The sequence below is a fragment of the Argiope bruennichi genome, chromosome 1 (assembly GCF_947563725.1).
Source record: "Argiope bruennichi chromosome 1, qqArgBrue1.1, whole genome shotgun sequence".
NCBI classification, from domain to species: domain Eukaryota; kingdom Metazoa; phylum Arthropoda; class Arachnida; order Araneae; family Araneidae; genus Argiope; species Argiope bruennichi.
This window is the reverse complement of record NC_079151.1, coordinates 81,782,630-81,801,447: the sequence shown is the minus strand read 5'-3', so window position 1 is coordinate 81,801,447 and position 18,818 is coordinate 81,782,630. Positions and strand designations below refer to the sequence as shown.

At 28.4% G+C, this 18,818-nt stretch overlaps 1 protein-coding gene across 4 annotated transcripts in view; it reads right to left on the bottom strand.

Annotated features, from left to right (window-relative positions):
- The window catches only part of LOC129976668 (QRFP-like peptide receptor), a 247,660-nt gene that overhangs the window by 37,594 nt on the left and 191,248 nt on the right, over positions 1-18,818 (bottom strand). For all 4 annotated transcript variants that reach the window (XM_056090372.1, XM_056090390.1, XM_056090382.1 and 1 more), the window contains exon 3: positions 5,214-5,401. In XM_056090372.1, coding sequence (XP_055946347.1) covers positions 5,214-5,401 — 188 coding nt within the window. The remainder of the gene's footprint in view (positions 1-5,213; positions 5,402-18,818) is intronic.

Below are 18,818 nucleotides of genomic sequence, written 5' to 3'. Positions count from 1 at the left end.
TCTATTTAAATATATATTAAATATATATTATCTACTTAAATATAACGTTTTAAGGTACTATCCACGCAAGTAAAATTAAAATAAGTTATTCATATTCAAAAGAGCAAACTTTGGCAGCTACCAGTATTATTATTGGACAATTACTAAAGCTCGAAAAATTAGTTGTTCATTGAAATCAGTAAATTTCAGCTGAAAAGGAACGCGGGTAATTGTCTTTCACCTAAGCAGATCCTCAATGATTAAATATGGATCTAAAAATATATATTAATTTGGTGTCTGATTTTTCTTTTTCTTATAACTGCATCAATTTAGATTATAAAAAGCTTATTTTATTTGCGTTTTTGTTGTTGAAAATGCGTTGGTTGGATAACAATTTATATATAATGGAAATTAGAAACGTATCTAACAATTGGTAAATTATTTTTTAAATTATGTTTTTGTTTTTCATATTTTATCACACGCGATCTATCAATAGGAATTTGTCAGACGCAGCACATATAAAAGACGGCGGAGATTTTTTTCTTACCTTTTATTAACATATCTAGGGACAATAACAATAGTATTATCATAATATCATCTATAAATCTGTAATTACTACACAAATAAAAATAACTAAGAATAAAATTACACTTAAACTAGTACTAGCCACCTTTCGCAACCCTTAGTTCGCCGGAGATATTGATTATATTTAATTGCAATTAAATCTCTGACTGGAGTTTTATAAATTCATTGAAATTGAATTGCTTCTATAAAGTGATACTTAGGATTTTCCAACGAATTATTTTAAGTATCAAAAATAAAATTGTGAAATTTTAAAATCAAGTTATTTTAATAGACTTGCACCTATTTTGTTTATTGTGTACATGAATATTCTTAATGGAATTAGGTCTAATCAGATCATAATGCGTCTAAAAGCTTAAATTTTCGAGTAATGACCTCTTTTAATTGTTTTTCATGGTACTGAATGTTTTCCCTTCATTCTACATTTTAACTGAACAGATGATAAATGGAGTGTAACTGGTTCTTTCATAGATTTTACCAATGAAAAAATAAACCAGAGGAAAAGCTATTTGATGAGACAATGGACAGATTTCATTAAAACATTGAAAAATAACTCGAAAATTGTGAAAAAAAGTATTCTAAAGATTGTCAAAATTTAGGAAATAATTAGGTGACAATTAATTTGACATCGTTAAATAAAATTTATTTTCTATTTTTTGAAATAGAGCAAACATTATTTTTATGGGTTTTTGGGAATAGCAGAAAAAATGCAAAAATCCCGTTTCTTTTTTAATGAAAGAAATTATAGCTAAAATTAACCTATAAATAAACAATCGATAACTTGTATAATAAATGCTTATTTGTCTCACTAACAAAATGAAATTTGGAACATTAAAAATTCATTAAACAGATGCAACTGATTGTCCGTCGAAGGCACCTTTCATCTTGGTAAGCTTCAAAAAACCATCTCAAAGAAAAGAGAAAAAAGTATCTAATAAAGAGAGGTGCAAATTTTATCAAAAGCAAAAGTCTTTCAATTGTGCTATAATTCAAAAATCTATTTGATTCTATTGTGTACATCAAAGATTTTTTTTTGAAAAAACTGTTATTAATAATTTTTAAAATTATAATGTTTATTTTAAGTAAAAGTTTATCTTTCTGGGTTTTAAAATGTGAACACAGCTCTGAATACTTTTTTCAGTTGCGTTGAATTTTTCAAACTGTTTCTAAGCTTTACAGCATGTTGAAATACAAATAGACCCCATTAAATATAGATAATGTACAGTTTTCTTAAAAATTTCAGTTTTAATTTTATTAAATAAAAAGAATACTCAAATGAATTTATTCTAAGTTCACAAAACAGCTGGGGGCGAAATTAATAGAGACAATACCTACCTTTACACCTACGAATAATAAAAGAGACTTCATCGAGATAAAAGAAATTTACAATTACAAATATAAATATGAAATTTTCAATCTTAAGTTCATTAAAGATCAGAATTCAATGTTTTTTTGCAAGGAAATTGTTTTCCGATTTCTATAATTTTTCTAACATATTTTCGAGTGTGTTTATCTTAGTCGGTTTCAGGCTAAAGCATCTTACAGTGTTCTGCCAATAAAATAGCATCCCACTATCCATGTTGACTTTTTTCTTTGTTCTTCATACAGAGATTTTCACTCGCTTTTAAGGCTCCTTCCTATAAGTTTTCTATAAAATATTCTACACTAAAATATGGGCTCTATTAGGCTTTTAGAGGTTATTAAAATCTTTTAGTTTTAAATGCTGATGATGACTTTATATGATGTCTCATCGATTTTGCTAAGTTTTTCAATCCAAATTCCTGTTTCTTCTTAAATTCTGATCATTAAATACTTGAATTGGTCTTATGCTTATTCTACAGTTTTATTCATTCTGTATGTAAACTAAAATTAAGTAGAAATTTTTATATGCCAGATCCCACAAATATTGACTCTATTAATTTCGCCGCCAGCTGTTTTGTGAACTTAGAATAAATTCATTTGATTATTCTTTTTCTCTTAATGAGACTTAACAATCGTTATAACTTCTAATTTGACGCGTAATGGATATAGCGGAATCTTTCCCCAAGGAACAAAGTTTGCTAATAACATTTTTTTCAGGAGTTTATTGTACCTTGTTGTTGCCAATCAGTTTTATCCCAATTAAGCTGTCAAGCGCCATTGTTCCACAAGCAAAGAAAGGACAGATATTTCACGTAACCTGACTGCTGGCCCAACGGCGATGATAAAATTTTGAAATGCCTGAAAACTACCCAAAGGGATTTATTTACTATATTTTCTGTAGATTTAGAATGAAAGTTTTGCAATTTTCTCCAAATTGTACAAAATGCACAGTGAAATTTGAGGTACATTAGATACAGTTCATGAACAAGTCTGCCTTGAATCTAGGTTATGAGTTATTTATAAATAGGCGTTACTAATTGGAATTATATTCAATTATGAAATAGTTAATAAACCCTAGGACTTCAATACAATAACAAATTATCTTCTTATACAGAATAAATTTGTTATTATTTTGAAGTATTGTTATTGTATTGAAGAAACTTTTTTTCCTATGTAGCTATAACTTAAAATAATATTCCTAGTGATAAAATACATTAGCCTTTTAGCTTCGACCTTAAAAATTCTGCAAATTTTCTTTCATTGTCGGTCAAATGATACTGACATACTTTCTTTCAGACAACTTATCTCTTCGCAAGCATGGTTTCGGCTGGAAAAATGTACTATCTTCGCAATATAAAACAAAAATATTTCGCATTAAAAATTTTCATTAAAGCCATTTTTTCAGCTTTATTTTGATTGAGAAAATCCACAAGTGATATTTTCTCTCTTTGTTTAAAAAAATATAAAAATAAATTCTATTTTTTTCATATCTAATGGATTTATTTTCAACTTCTTTATGCTGAAATTTAAATTACTGAGAAATACATAGTTTGAAAAAAAAAATATATGAGAATATATATCCGCCGTTTTGAAGATATATGGTCACGTTCATTATTTTTTAGAAAAATTAGAAAATGGATGTTTTTGCATTGTTTTGAAATCGGTCAAAAAACTGATCTGCAAAATTATTTTAGATAGTTTAATCGATGAAATATTTTTCTAAACTTTTATGAGTAGTTCAAAATTGTAAATAAAAATTTAAGCACACTGCTTTACATTTATTTTCGATATCCTTAGAGTGATAAGTTTTCTAAAAAGCTAAAATAGCTGAGTGTTGTTTAGGAAATGAATCTACAAAAAGAATCACTAAAAATAAGCTTTTACAAGTCTTTGAAAAGCAATCTGTAGCCCTTAAATTGTGAGAAAAAAAGGTATGACTGTGCAGTATTATATTTCTCTTAGGAGGGTACCATGAAATTAGATATTCAGGATGAGTGAATATTCTGACTTCAAGGTGAAATTCCAGGAACACCATCTTCTTACATATGATTTCTAGAATACTGTGTTGTTGTTCATTAAAAAGAGTTTATAGCCTATATCTCTATTAGCGGCAAAGAGAATAACTTTAACAGCCTCTTCTCTGCATTTTCAACTCATCAAATTGTCTCTGATCTATATTTTATTTCGATTTATATATCTACTTGTATCTAAACCTATAAAAACAGCAATTCACTGCCTCGATATTAATGCCTTACAACTTGAAAATTGGAATTATTTCACATACAAGATTTCTTTCGCAATACAGGATTTGATGTTAGACAAGATGTTTATCTGACATAAATCTTTACTTTTTATTCTGTCAAGAAATAAATTTTATAGTTTTCTATCAATTGTGATGTTCATGAAATTAACTTATTATCAATTTACGATGTTTTAACTAAGAGAACACAATTGAAACATCCATTTGTATATAAACCATGGTGATGGAGGCTTGTATAGCATGTCTGGATATGTCTCAGAGCCGATAGTCAGCAAAGATCCCATATGAAATAAGTTTAATTTCTTTCTCTGCCTAGACATATTACTAAAAACATCCGTGGATAACTTTAACTTGGTATTCTGAAAGCATCTCCGGAAATTTGGTAAATTGATCTCAAAGTCGAAAAAGTATATTTTTAGATAAATAGAAGAAACGGCCCCTTACTGTTGTGACACGCTCATTTCCAGATAGGAAAGTGTTCACCAATCCATTATTTCTGGTATATCTCAACTTACAGATATTAACGTAAATCTTTCTGCAGAAAGTATTATACAGCCTAGACAATATAAATGTTCAGCATTTTTCTTGTATTATGAAAGTTACGGTTGCCACTCGTTTATTTAAGATTTTTGTAAAAATCAAAATTGTTATACTCTTAATGCCTTTAAAGCACTACATATATTTAATTATATCTCGACAGCTCAAAGAAAATAATATTATGAGAACAAGTCGATTTATTTAAAAGAAATTTCTTTGAACAGCTTATATTAAACATTTAATTTAGAATTTCTTAGGTTCTGTTAATCCATTTTATGCAGATCTTCGATTAATATAAAAGTAGTATAATATATATATATATATATATATATATATATATATATATACACATTTTTGTAATAGATAGAAAAAATCCTTCTGATCTGAAGATTTTTAATGAAATACCCAATACAAAAATTATAGTTTTCTTTTGAAATCATAAGCAGTGAAACAAAATGAAGAACTGATAGAATAAATAATTTATAAAAGTCACCTCAAACAGTATGAGCTTCTTGAAAAACAGAAATGGGAGAGAGACCACAATGGAAATGACCCAAATTATCTGCATCACTATGGATGTCCTCTGCTTTGTGATCCGAACGTGAAGAGGAAACATTATAGCGATAAATCTGTCGCATGAAATGGCCGAGAGAGTCAAAACACTGCTCAGTAGACATACCACTGCAAAGAAAATAATAATATACAGTTATCACAGGAAATGATTTATGTTTCTTTCTTTGGTACACAAGCATTTATAAAACCCACCTCTAAATAAAGCATTTGGATTTGATCTAAATTTTGTTTCTTTCTTTTAAACAGTACAGATAGTTAATTCACTTTAAATCGTTAAATGGAATTAATCGTGAATAATTGCCTTGCCGTAATTTTTTTGCGCTTCCTTGTTGCGCAGGTAAAATTTAGAGATTTTAACGAGCCGTGGTAAAACAATTATGAAAGCAATAGAAGATACAGAAGAGGCTCATGGTGAAGGAAAAATACAATAATTTAATCTTGTACAAAGTTTCTATACAGATTTTCATGAAATTCTTATAGTATAACCATAACAGAATGGTGCACATGCAATGAGGAGGAAAAACTTTCCAGTTTTAGTTAAACTAGTATTTTATGAAAGTCAGTTGGCGCTTTCAAAAGTAATGTTTTCATGTTATCATACTGTCATTTCAGAGGAAATTTATTATTTAAAATATTGTCTAGATATTAAGGAAATATATAATGAATGATTCAAAAGTCGGAGGAAACCTCCAAAACTAATAACTGAAATAGGAAATGAATTAAAAGGATGTAATTTGCATTAAAAAGATTGAAATTATTGATTGATTAGGGATTCGTTTCTTCTCTTTTGATGATTGCAAAATAATTTTCCTGTCTTCGATAAGACGGCGTTGTCGGGGTTCTGGCATTGGATAAACAACCTACAATATAAAAAATGAACCTCAGCAGGTAAATGTCTCTTAGTCAAAGTGGTACCCATGGAAAAGATTTCCTTCGTGGTGTAGATCGTTACAATTAAACATTATTTTAAATATACAAAAAGATCCTGTGCGGCATTTCGAGTATAGCATTGCATGCTGAGTATGTGAGATGGAAAATGGCCAAACAGGTATTTTGCATTGACTAAGTTTATGAGAAAGTTTGTGAGGAAAATCCTCTCTATTTAGTCCTCAGTATGTGTAGTATTGACAAAGCAGTTGAGCAGATTTTGAAAGCCTCATTTCTGAATTAGGAAAATGTAGCTCTCTATAAATTCCGGTCATTACAGGCTTGCTGTTATAAAATATCTTGAATCGATTTTTTGAACAAGCTGCAGCATATCCATGAACTGAACACCAATGACTATATTACTTGCCAATATTTTGGGAATTAGGTATTCAATAATATGGAACAGAAACACGAAGGATTTTACATCATGCCTTGAATAAGAGAAGTGCAATTTATTCTATTTCATACAGTTTAATATACAAAGTTATTGTGTTAGGATAGAAAACACACACACACATGTAGCTGTTGAGCAACTTCAGGAGTAGCCAAAAATGACCATCGGCAGAATCTACACCGCTGATTTCTTAATAGATTCCTTCTTTTTTTATATTTTGAAAAAAATTGCAAAACTATAGTTCAAAACAGTTTTTATTACTTGTGAGGGCTATAATGCATCATTTTAAAGCAATATCATTTATTATGTGCAATTACCTTCATGCGAAGTGAAGCATCGACCTTCTTAAGCTCATCGTGTTCCCGATCTCCCGATTCAACACTTTGGGTCATTTGGCTGTAGGAATTCATAAGACAATAGTGTGCCGCGATAGCAAGCACACATTACAAACATGACATTGCAATTTCCAAATATTTGTTTTACGTGTTGGTAACAACTGCAAGAAATGTTGCTTAATGCTGTAAAAGACGTTTTGTCCAGTTTGATAGCCATTCAATGACAATCACTACCTTTAACAATTTAAGTATACTTGGATAGCCGGGATAACCTGGTTGTTAGGGCGTTGGATTCTCATACCTTGGGTTGTGAGTTCGAACCCGCCAGCCGAAGACTCTCCGTGTGTGGTGGTGGCTAGCGCACGTACGAATCTGTTATGGTCACAAAGTCCTCCATGTCGAGAGTAATACTATTGATTGTACTGGATCAGAGGTGATCGTTTTCTGGTTCAGGTTTAAATTACGATCTGTGGTTGAATAAATGAATTGCATGAATGAAGTCCGACCCGTAAAAAGGGTTGTGATGCGTGAATAGCTAAATTGTACTCTTGGCCCTAGATGGCGCTACTGTAAAAAAACAAGAGACGCAAGAATTTGGGCTTAAATTCGCTAACTTAGTAAAGGCGGGCTTGTCTATGACAAGTGCCATCAGAAACAACAACAAGTATGCTTGCAACATGGATATTATTCTTTAATTATAATTTATCTGGTAATCAGACAGAGCAATATTCATGGATTTTTTTTTGTCAAAGGTAATCCCCCTTTCCTCACTTAGAGGAAATTGTCTATTTTTATCTTTATTCGAAAACTAATTTTTAATTTTGAAAATATTTTCTGAATTTTAGATCATCTAGTTTATTACATGCATCGTCAGTTTTATCAAAAATTGTATTTAAATATGTCTGGCTCATGTGAAATTAATCACAATAATTTGTGCAGGTCTGTTCTTTATCAATTTGTCAGACTTACAAAAAATATCATAAAGTAATATTCTAGGACAGTTTAAAAAGCCGAATTAAAAGTTTAATAACATAAAACATGCATACCTTTAAAGACATGTTTAAAAAAATTAGGGCTATTATATTTATTTAGTTTAATCACTTCTTTCCTTTTCAAATAATTAAAGTAGAAAAAATGAAACTGCTCTTTCTCAACTTAACTAATCAATTATTCAAATAAGAATTAAAAAAAAGTATGTTATGAATATATTACATAAGACAAACATTATGCATATGCCAGAAAACATATATCGAGCAGCAAGGGAGAGTTCCAAAAATAATTAGAAATGCCTTTCAATTGAATGACATTAACATATCATTCATATTTATTAATCATTATATAACTTATAATCATTATGTATTAATCATAACTTATCATTATATATTTATCTTCATTTCGACAAAGTGCAATTAGATGAATTGCGAATAAACATGTTATTATAACTGCACATAAGGATAATGTGCAGTTACGATAGAATAGATTTAATAATAATTATGCTGTATAGTATAAAAAGCAGAATAATTCATAGATTAAAAGTGCACTTTTATTTAAAAATGCATAGCTATTTCTTGCAATATTTCCTTCATTTCGACAAAATATAATTAGATGAATTACAAATGAACATGTTACCAAAACTACACATACGAATAATGTGCATTTACCATAGAATATATTTATTAGTAATTATGCTGTATAATTAGCATCATATCATTATGTCTAGTATAATTAGCATCATAATTCATAAATTAATATTGCACATTTCTTTAAGAAACACATAACTTTTTTTTAATTTAATTTCAAAGCAAACTTTTCCCACTCCATTTCATCTATAAATTTTAAAATCCTAAAATACCGAAAGAATTGTAAATTTTGGTAGTTCTTCAATTCCAATAAAGCACACAGTAGTAGCTTTAAGTATATGCTGATGAGTAGCTCAGTTTCTATCACACTCCGGTAATCAAAAACAGAATGAAATCCCCGAGCGCAGAGTCCAATTCATTCAAAATTGGTTGTCAACGAGCAGCTTTAAAATAGAAAAATAAAGGATAAAATCGACGAACAGAACAACGTCTCGCTGCATAACAGATAACAAAGAGCTCCTATTTGGTCCCGAGGCCAATTTTACACTCAGCTGCTTAATCAATCCAGCTATCTAGTCAGAAGCATCATTGCAGTCTGTCGCCAGTTCTGTAAAGAAGCGGAAATGACATTTTAAAGCATTATTTTCTCTTGGTCGCGAATTTGCAGCTGCGTTTAGTTACTTCTGAATGTAAGAGGAAAAGAGACTACGAAATGGACGGAATAGACAGGACCAGTTCGCTATTTAAGGATGGAAGTCTCTTCTTTAGAACTTTGTTCAATATATTTTAGATTGAGACCTTTAATTTGAAATGAAATTCCTTTGTGAGCAAATTGCTTCATTTATTTATTCCGTACTTCTGTTTGCATTATTATTTTAAAAGTTTAACAAAGCATCTGCTTATGCAGTTAAATGTTTTAAATTAGGTTATATGAGATGAAGATGAAAAACGACGTCCCTTAGAAAGAAAAAATTTATTTTTATGTTCTTAGCTAAAGTAGAGAATTAAGAAAGTTCTAACAATTGCTTAAAATCTGAGTAAAAATTAAATCTACTTAATTGAATACTTTCTTGCTATACTGAACTAAAAGAAGTTTGTTTAAAAACACTTTTTATGTAACAGAACTTAAGAAAAAAATCTTCTTTTATGGAAGCTTCTGTGTAAACATCCTATGTTTACGTAGGAACTATATATAGGATAGACTTCCTATCTATTTACAAAGTTTGCTGTTTAACACTATTCTTGTTAAATTTGTTAAAAAAATTTATATATGTTTACAAAGAAATTTAAAAAAAATTGAAAAGGTTGTTTTTAAATATCTGCGCATTATTCTACCAGATCAACTCACATCAAATACTGAAGAAACAAGGGATGACATTAAAAACAGGTCACGTTTTTGTAAAACAATTATATTTTAAAATGCATAAAATATTATATTTAGAAAACTACAGTGTCTTGTTTATAAGTGTTTTCATTTATCATTGTTTAGCATAAGAGAGAAATTTTGGTAATTACATTTCTTTTAGAGATAGAAATGCCGCCTGTATGCTAACTTTTTGTCTTCGTTTGCTATCATTAATACATATATATATATATATATATATATATATATATATATATATATATATATATATATACAGAGAGAGAGGGGGGGGAAGCTGAAAATGTTATTATCATCGATAAAATAGTATACTACTTTTAAGATTTCAAATTATCACGAGCCATATTATATATATATGTACAGAGGGAGAGAGAAGATCAATATATATATATATATATATATATTCGCTTAAATAACGCAATAAATCTTGAATAACATAAATAGCATTGTAAAATCCAAGAAGACATTACAAAAATAACACAACAAAAGAAAAATTATTTAAAAAATTACACGATTAGTCAGCTTGATTCATTTCAGTATTATCCTAGTGTTATTGCCGAGATTTTGCAATTATTATTTATCTGCATAATATTTAGCATTAATAGAATTCTAAGAAATAAAAAAGACCTAGAAAAAATGGCAGAATGTGATTCATAAAAAGACCAAAATAGTTTTATTTTGTACAAATGGTCTTTTTCATTCACAACTTGATTTACTAAGATTGTTAATTTACCTAGATTACAACAAATTTCTAAGATTGTTGATTTACCAAGATTACAACAAATTACTAAGATTGATGATTTACCAAGATTACAACAAATTATTAAGATTGTTGATTTACCAAGATTACAACAAATTACTAAGATTGTCACTGCACAAGGAATATAAATGCTTTGTCTACATTATTAAGAAACACAATCTGTAGAGTGCAAATTAGAAAGAGATCGGAAAAGTGCATAAAATCTGCTGATGGTAGGAAAATAAAAAAGAATATGCATCATGGACAGAAAAATATCATTTGAGACTATTAGGTCAGAATTGAAAGCTTTCAGTGCTTTGGTCTGTTCCAGAGAAATGCAAAGATACCAAACCAAGGTTGAATTGAAAGGTAGAATTAATGGAAGAAAAAGCATTTATGGATAAAAAGCAATAGTACAAAAGGATACATTGTTTAAAAGAGCGCATTGAATGAAGGGTAAATCAGTGGAGACAAGTGATATGGAGTAATGGAAATGAGATATCGATATTGCAGATCGATGACAGGAAATATATGGGTGGTCGAGTCGAAAGAAAATTGAGTTGCATTTTATAAAAATAAATATAACAAAGCATGAACAAGTATTTCGATTAATTTAATAATCTGAAAATATATGGCAGCAGATGCTATATATTTATTGTCCTACATGACTCAAAGTCTTTGAAATACGTGGACGTTATCTTAAAAGCAAAATTTTTTTACTTGCATAAATAAAATGAAGTAAAAGATGTTATATTCTGAAAACAACATAGAATATAAAACAAATTTGAAAGGATATTTTGTTTAGAATTTCATTCGTTAGATCTTTTGTTATTTCTTTGATGTTTGGTAGATAAATAATAATGATTATTTTTTCATAATTCAAATTTATTTTCAAATTGAAATTTCCTTTGTTGGTGACTTTTAACCCTTAAATTTGTCAGAGTGCGACTAGATAAAATTGACATGCTCCAAATGGTTTGCTTATACATTCACTTTAATCACTATAGACTATTACCCTTCTCCAGAGATATTTCTTAAGCATTAGGGACGATTATATTATTTAATGTTTTTTTCGTCTTCTCTGCGTTATATTTTTCATATAATCTATTATAGTTGTAATAAATTTTTAAATCTAAGCATAATCTAAATTTATACCAGAAAATTATCGGATAAACCTACACATTATTGCTGACAGAACTTCTGTGATTGTGTTAATTGATCTTTTTTGGATGATTTTGGTATCGTTAGATTTGTTAATCCTCATTAACATTGTAAAATTTGAATACCTTGATATACTGACGAATTTTTTACTAAAAAAGGTCGAAGTTTTTATTTGAATTGTCAATATATATTCGCTTAAATGCGTCTCTAAATAGAAATTAATCTCAAACATTGTGGTAATTTAATAATGCATAAATGCATGCAAAAGTGAATTGCAAGTAGTCTTTAACTGGCACATTAATTCAATGACAAACGGGCCAGATCTTAGTTATTCATCACTTAATTTCTGAATTTCATTCTCTTTTTTTCTGCTTTTAACATAATAAAGTAATAAATGATTTTACGAAATTCTGCTTCCTGTTTATTCTTCATATATTAAAGAATATGAATTAAGTTAACTCACTTTTAAAACCCGATTTTAGAGTTTTCCGATCGTTAAAAATACATTTTGTGGTTCTCCATAGATTTTCCATTCTTATGATGCATTCAAGTGGTCTTCCTCGGTTTACAATTTCGTCGATTCCTTATTTTTCTGGCTCCTTAAGAAAACTGGATAATACAGGGTTATTCAAAAATAACCAAACAGGTTTAAAATATTTATTTCTCATGAGAGGCAATAGATAGAGACCCATACAATAAATCACTAGAAAAAGGGAAATCCTAAGTTTTATTTTTGTATTGAACTAGTTCCGGTAAATAAGGCTTTATTGCTTGAATATATCGATCGAGAAAATATCAATGCCTCTGGAAAAGTCTTTTTGTGTACTACAGCATAAAAATAATAAATGTATTTTTTTTTTGCAGATGCGTTTTGCTGCAATATAACAATACATTTATAGTTTGCATAAAAAATAGTATAAGATTATTGCATATTTTATATAAATATAAAAGTTCTATTCATTATCACATGTTAGAAGAAAATATTGAGCGTATTCAAATCGATTTCATAGCAAACATACAAGTAAAGAAAGTGCAGAAATTGGAATTTCGTAAACAACTGTATTACTTAAAACCTTCGCCTATGGTTTTTTGTGAGATCTAATTGTTGTTAGATCGAATTGTTACAGCAGTGAGATCAATAATCTGGAACTGCCTTCTGCTATTCCACATGCAGCAAGAAATAGACTTTCTTTTAAACGTTTGTTTTATAAAAATGGAACATATTGAATAACAATTTGAACCTTTTTTCATCCATTTATGTATCATATGTGCATCCATATGTTTTTAAGAAATAAATATTTGAACATTCCTTTATCCAGTTCTGTATCACATGTACTTTTTTTGAGAAATAAATATTTTAAACCTTTTATTTCTTTTTGAATAATTTTGTATACTGTATTAATTTTTACGGTGAAACAACATTTTAATTTGTTTAAAACTGTTGTTGTCTCAATATATATATTAAAATGAAGCCAATTACATTTCGACATGTAAAATGATGGTAATTAATTTTATAATTTCGTTTTCTAACTTTGCATTTGGGGAAAAAAAATGTCAGAATGACACTTTTCATGAATATAAATATATTAATCATAAATTTCATTCCATCTGAATTGCGATTTTATTCACTGAAAGCAATACAAAACCTTTTCCTAATTACAAAGGGACCAAAGATCTTATCATGTGCTTATTACTCGGTAATTAAACTTTAGGAAATCTATAAGCTAGTTCGCTAGTTTCAGAATTTAATTTTCTAATTATGGCCCTAAAGGGCCTTAAGCGATTTAAAATAGCTGCGTGCTACTAAATTTCTGTAACAAATGAATAACTGAGGAATCCCAGAAGTATTAATGAAGCTAAAATACAAATTAAAGGCTGGATAGCTTCGAGGCTTTTGAAATACAAAATTCGTTTTAGCTGTCAAATGCTTTGCGGTAAAATCGGAGCTTCGAATTCATTCTAAAGATCTTTCACTAATTATATTTTCAGCAAAATGAATCGGCTTTGATTCTGCTAAATGTCGTTGATTCAGTATATTATTTAAATCAGGGAAATAATGCAATCAAATATTTATGAAAACTATTATCTTAACAATTTTCTTTCTTGTATCGTTTGCTCGTCTAAACAGAAAGGGATTCATAATAAATATAAATAAATATGCATACAATTAATGTTATTTAATTATCCGTAATGATTTTGTGGAATGTTACTTTTTTTTAGTACAAAATAGCATTTTGACACGTTAACCCTTTCACGGCGGACCACTCAGACATGAATATCGCTCTAGGCAGCCAGCTTGAAGGTGGAAGATCTGCGCGGACAACAAGATACGCGAGTCGTTCCGAACGCGGTTATACGGTGCTGATTTTGCTGGTCATTTTCCTGAAGCGGCTGACCGGCACATCAATCAAACAACAACAATAATAATAAAAACAATTTTAAGATAAAACATCAGGTATAAAAACATTTTTGAAACCTACTTCAGGGTAGGATATGTCACAAATGAACGGCGCCAAAATGCTTTGTTTGTTCGGAGAGAGCAACTCTGCTTGAGCGCCTATAGGTTCTGTTCGCTCAGCGTGAACATCTATAGCTGAGAGCTCAAAGGCCCTGTTCGCCGCGAAAGGGTTAATTGTTTTTGGTTATAGAACATTTATTAACTTCCATTTATGATGAATTAAATATAAATAAAAACCTATTATGTGCAAATAAGATAAATCAACTGAAAATTGATTTAAAATTTATCTTAAGAATATATGCTTACTACATGGATCATAATTTTTATATATTTGCATGTGCGATTTAATGATTATTGTATAATTGATTAATCTTATGTATTGTTAAACTATAAATCACTACATACGCTCGCACATCACCATGCAAATGTTTTAATTTTTGAAATAATTGTTGCAAATAATCTGGCAAAAACTGTTCTCGAATTTAAATTCAATCTATTTAAACATTGCGCTTTTAAATATATTTGATTTTTTTGAGAAATTTCTGATTATATTAAAAATCAATTATTCTAATTATATAAAGTTTATTCAAAGAATATAAAATATAGAATATATAGCAATTTTACTTTTTTATTTCGAGGGACAAGCTTACATTACATATGTGATATTAAATAATCGGTTTGTTTTTCTGCTGTTAACCTGTCATTTGAGTTAATAAAATCATGAACGAAATAAAATAACACCATAATGAATATAAATAATTAAATTACCAAAAACTGCCATTTCAAGTTAAATGCAACTTATGAAGTACTGTGTAATTATGAAAAGACTTCCTATTAAAAATTTCCTATAAGGAATATCATTGATAAATTTTTTTTGTTTTAATAATTAAGAAGAACAAATTAAAATTAAATATTTTTCATTCCGATATACTGAACCCCCCTATCCAATCTGTATAACAACTGAAAATACCGGAAGATTATCAATTATTACTCTGGCGAGAACATCGACTTAACACGAAAAAACTCGATTGTAAACATGGAGGCCAAATAAAGGATGCAAACAACTCGTTGGTTTGCTTACGATTTCCAACACTATTCAGCTATTCTGTCTCGAAACGAGTCCGAAACGAAAACTCGTTGTCACAACACACATTTAGTGCCAGCATTTAATCTGTTTTCCTTCAGCCTTAGTACACAGTTGGCGTCTAGATTGCATTTCTCATTTTTCAGCATGTTAGGTAGTACACTGGCACAAGCTTCACTTAAACAGAGAATTTCCTGACAATCCCTCAGACGAATTTCATACCCTTGCGTTTTCAAGAAGTCTCACACAGAGAAATCGAATAGAGTGACATTGGGTGTTGGATATATTTAGTACTCGAAAAAGGGCATCAAATTATTTAACATTAATCTTAACATAACATAACTACTATCATAGTTGTTGTTAAATAAATTTGGTGTTAAAATGTATGGCAGGAGATACAATTTAGTACCCGTTACTTATTGTGATAGAAATGAAACGGAAATGTTGATTAGTTCTAATTCTGAATATTTTTTGGGCTTAAGAAAATTTGGAATTTTAACAAGGAAACAAAGCAGAGCTATACATGTTGTGCAAAAACACTTTAGCCAGCAATAATTTTTTGCTAATCTTAATAAATTTAAAATCTAAAAATCGAAATTATGTTTTAATGTTATCAATAAACGGAAATGTTAATTGAAAAATTGAAGAAAACGTATCCAGTAATTATAAATTGAAAATAAAAGAGTTATGAAAAACTTTATTTCAGTTCGTATAAAACTTAAAAATCACCTACTTCTCTAAACTCAAACCATTTATTTTCATACTCAAATTTGATGATTATTGCAGTCTTTAAAGTTATTAAAATGCTTCAAGTTTTCTATACTTTTAATTACAACAGTTGCAACGTTTGCAATAATGCCAAAAATTAAATAAATTATCTGAAATTCAGAAGGAACAGATTTAAATATTTGTCTGAGCAGGAACAGATATCAACTTATTACGGAAGAAATAGAAATATAAAAAGGAAAATGTTATTAAAATCTTTTTTGATATTAGAAATGGAAATGGCATAAAAATCATTAGATGGTTCTTTAAATTTTATCACTGAGAGTTGAAAGAAGCGTCCTGAAATTAATATAATTAGGAAAATAATTGGTTTTGAAATTGTACGAAGGACCATTTCAATTGTTTCTGAAAAAATCAAATGCTCTATCAGTTGATATGGGAATTATAGTGCAAAGAAAAAGTGAGTGCATCACTAATTAGATACTTGAAAAGTTTGTAAAACAAATAATTCTTGAGGAAGACCAGGAACTGCAGGTTACTTTCTCTGGTGAAAAAGAAATATTTGAACATTACTGACGGCTGTAAGTGTTATTGAAGAGAGAGAAAAAGGAGTAAATCTGTTATAATATGGGACTCATTTTTGGTTCTTGGTATAGGGTCTGTAGGATTTGTTCATAGAAAAATGAATTCAGAAGCTATTACTGACCATATTTTTCATGAGGTAGCTATTTTTTTGTTAGGTGAAGGATAGATGGGTCTAGATGTTTAATATCAAAGCTATTTAAATTGATAAAATTAGAATATAATTTAAAAATTTCTGAAATATTCTCTCAAAATAAGTTTATCCAAATATGAATTATTTGCCTCCCAAAGCAGAACATTATCCATTATTCACGAGGAATGGTAGAAAAAAATAGACTTAAAAGTAGTCAAAAATGAGTTATAATCAAACATCAAACTAGTCTTAAAGATTTCTGACAATTTTAAAATCTATAGGATTCATAAACATAATAGTGAATATATGAGATTATTCGTGTGTTTATAGGATTAATAAATATTTTTCTACATTATTATAATGTTTTCACTTTAATGGCCTTAAACTCGTCGCACAGACTATAATATTTTTTAATACAAATATTTTATTTTTATTATAAAATGCTTATAAATTTCATTTTATTAACTTTGTTATAATTTTAGTTAAATAATTATAGAAATATAATAAATTTTCTTTTCTGATTTTAATTTATAAAGATTCCTGATCTTTAAATGATATACAATTTCCTTTCTTAGCATTCGCATGCTCTAGATGACTTTTTACATTAAATGTTCTGCTACTCTATAGCTTTGAATATACTGAAGAAAGTTTTCGCTAAACCGCCTTGTAACTGATCAGGACGTATTAAGGAAGCTGGAATTCAATATGTGAGGAACAAGAAAGATTGTGGCTACCTTGTGCATATATATATATTGACATGCTTGGGATAATTAATTAATAAATGCTTTCATTGCTATTTGACTACAATTTCATAAGATAAAACAAGTTATTTTCAGATAATGTAATCAAAATATTTATAATACTTTAGTAAGCATTCATACATTAAATCCATAGGTATTAATCATAGAGTAGAAACTATTAGTATGAGTTAAAAAATCAAGGCTACATTCTGTTTCTCATTGATAACGAAAATAAATGAGGTAGAGACTGAATGGAACCTTCACATATATCTCTGTATTAGAGTATATCTTGTGTAGTAGACCATTTTTCAAAAGAATCTTCTGAAAAAAAATATCTAAGATTTTTATGTTCTGCTTGATCTCTCTGTCAGAGGTTTGCGTGAGAGTGAATTATCTTTAAGCTCACTTATCTTTATTTTTAAAACTTCAACAACCATTTCTCATGTTGAAAGAATCTTTATTCAACAAATAGGATTTTACTGAGTCAAATATCAGTTTTTTTTCTCGTTTTAAGTCTACACATATTGAATAATATATTTTATTCTCATTAACGTAATTTTAGATAAAATGGGAGATTACGCATTTATTTAATTTTATTTGTAAAAAAAATATTTGGTTTTTAATAAAGTAACGAGTTTACATTTATTTTTATACACATTTGCATAGATTTTTAAAAAAATATTAACTATTGAATAAAAAATAAAATTTAAAGTAATAAAAATTTTAAAATTGAAAAAGAACATCGTATTTTTAATTGCCATGAAATGTTTTTTTGAAGATTTGTTATATCTATTTATAATGTAATGATAAGATATCTATTTATAAGGTAATAATCTATTTATAATGTAATGTAATGTAATCATTTGTTTTAACTTAATATGTCATACTCTTGCTCAAAGTTTAAATTTTTAATAGAATTCACCGTACTTTCATTTAATTTCGGTTTTTCCGTTTTAAGCATAATAATTCACCATTATATTTATATTGTATGATTTTTTTTCCTAAATTTGAAATGAAATGTCTCGCAATCAATAACCTTGTAAGACATGATAATGCACTTCTTAAATACATATTTAATAACTAGAAGATATGATGCAAAATATTATTAAAAATCCAATAAAATTAAAAGGGGAAATTAAAGGGGAAAATAAATATCACTCGGTTAAAATATTTCCATTTTTACCTTAATCAACCGTTTCACTTCTAAGAATATTTTTTAACTGAATGATTTGCTAAAGAAGTAAAAAGATTAAATTGAATATTTTCTTTACAGAAATAGAATATT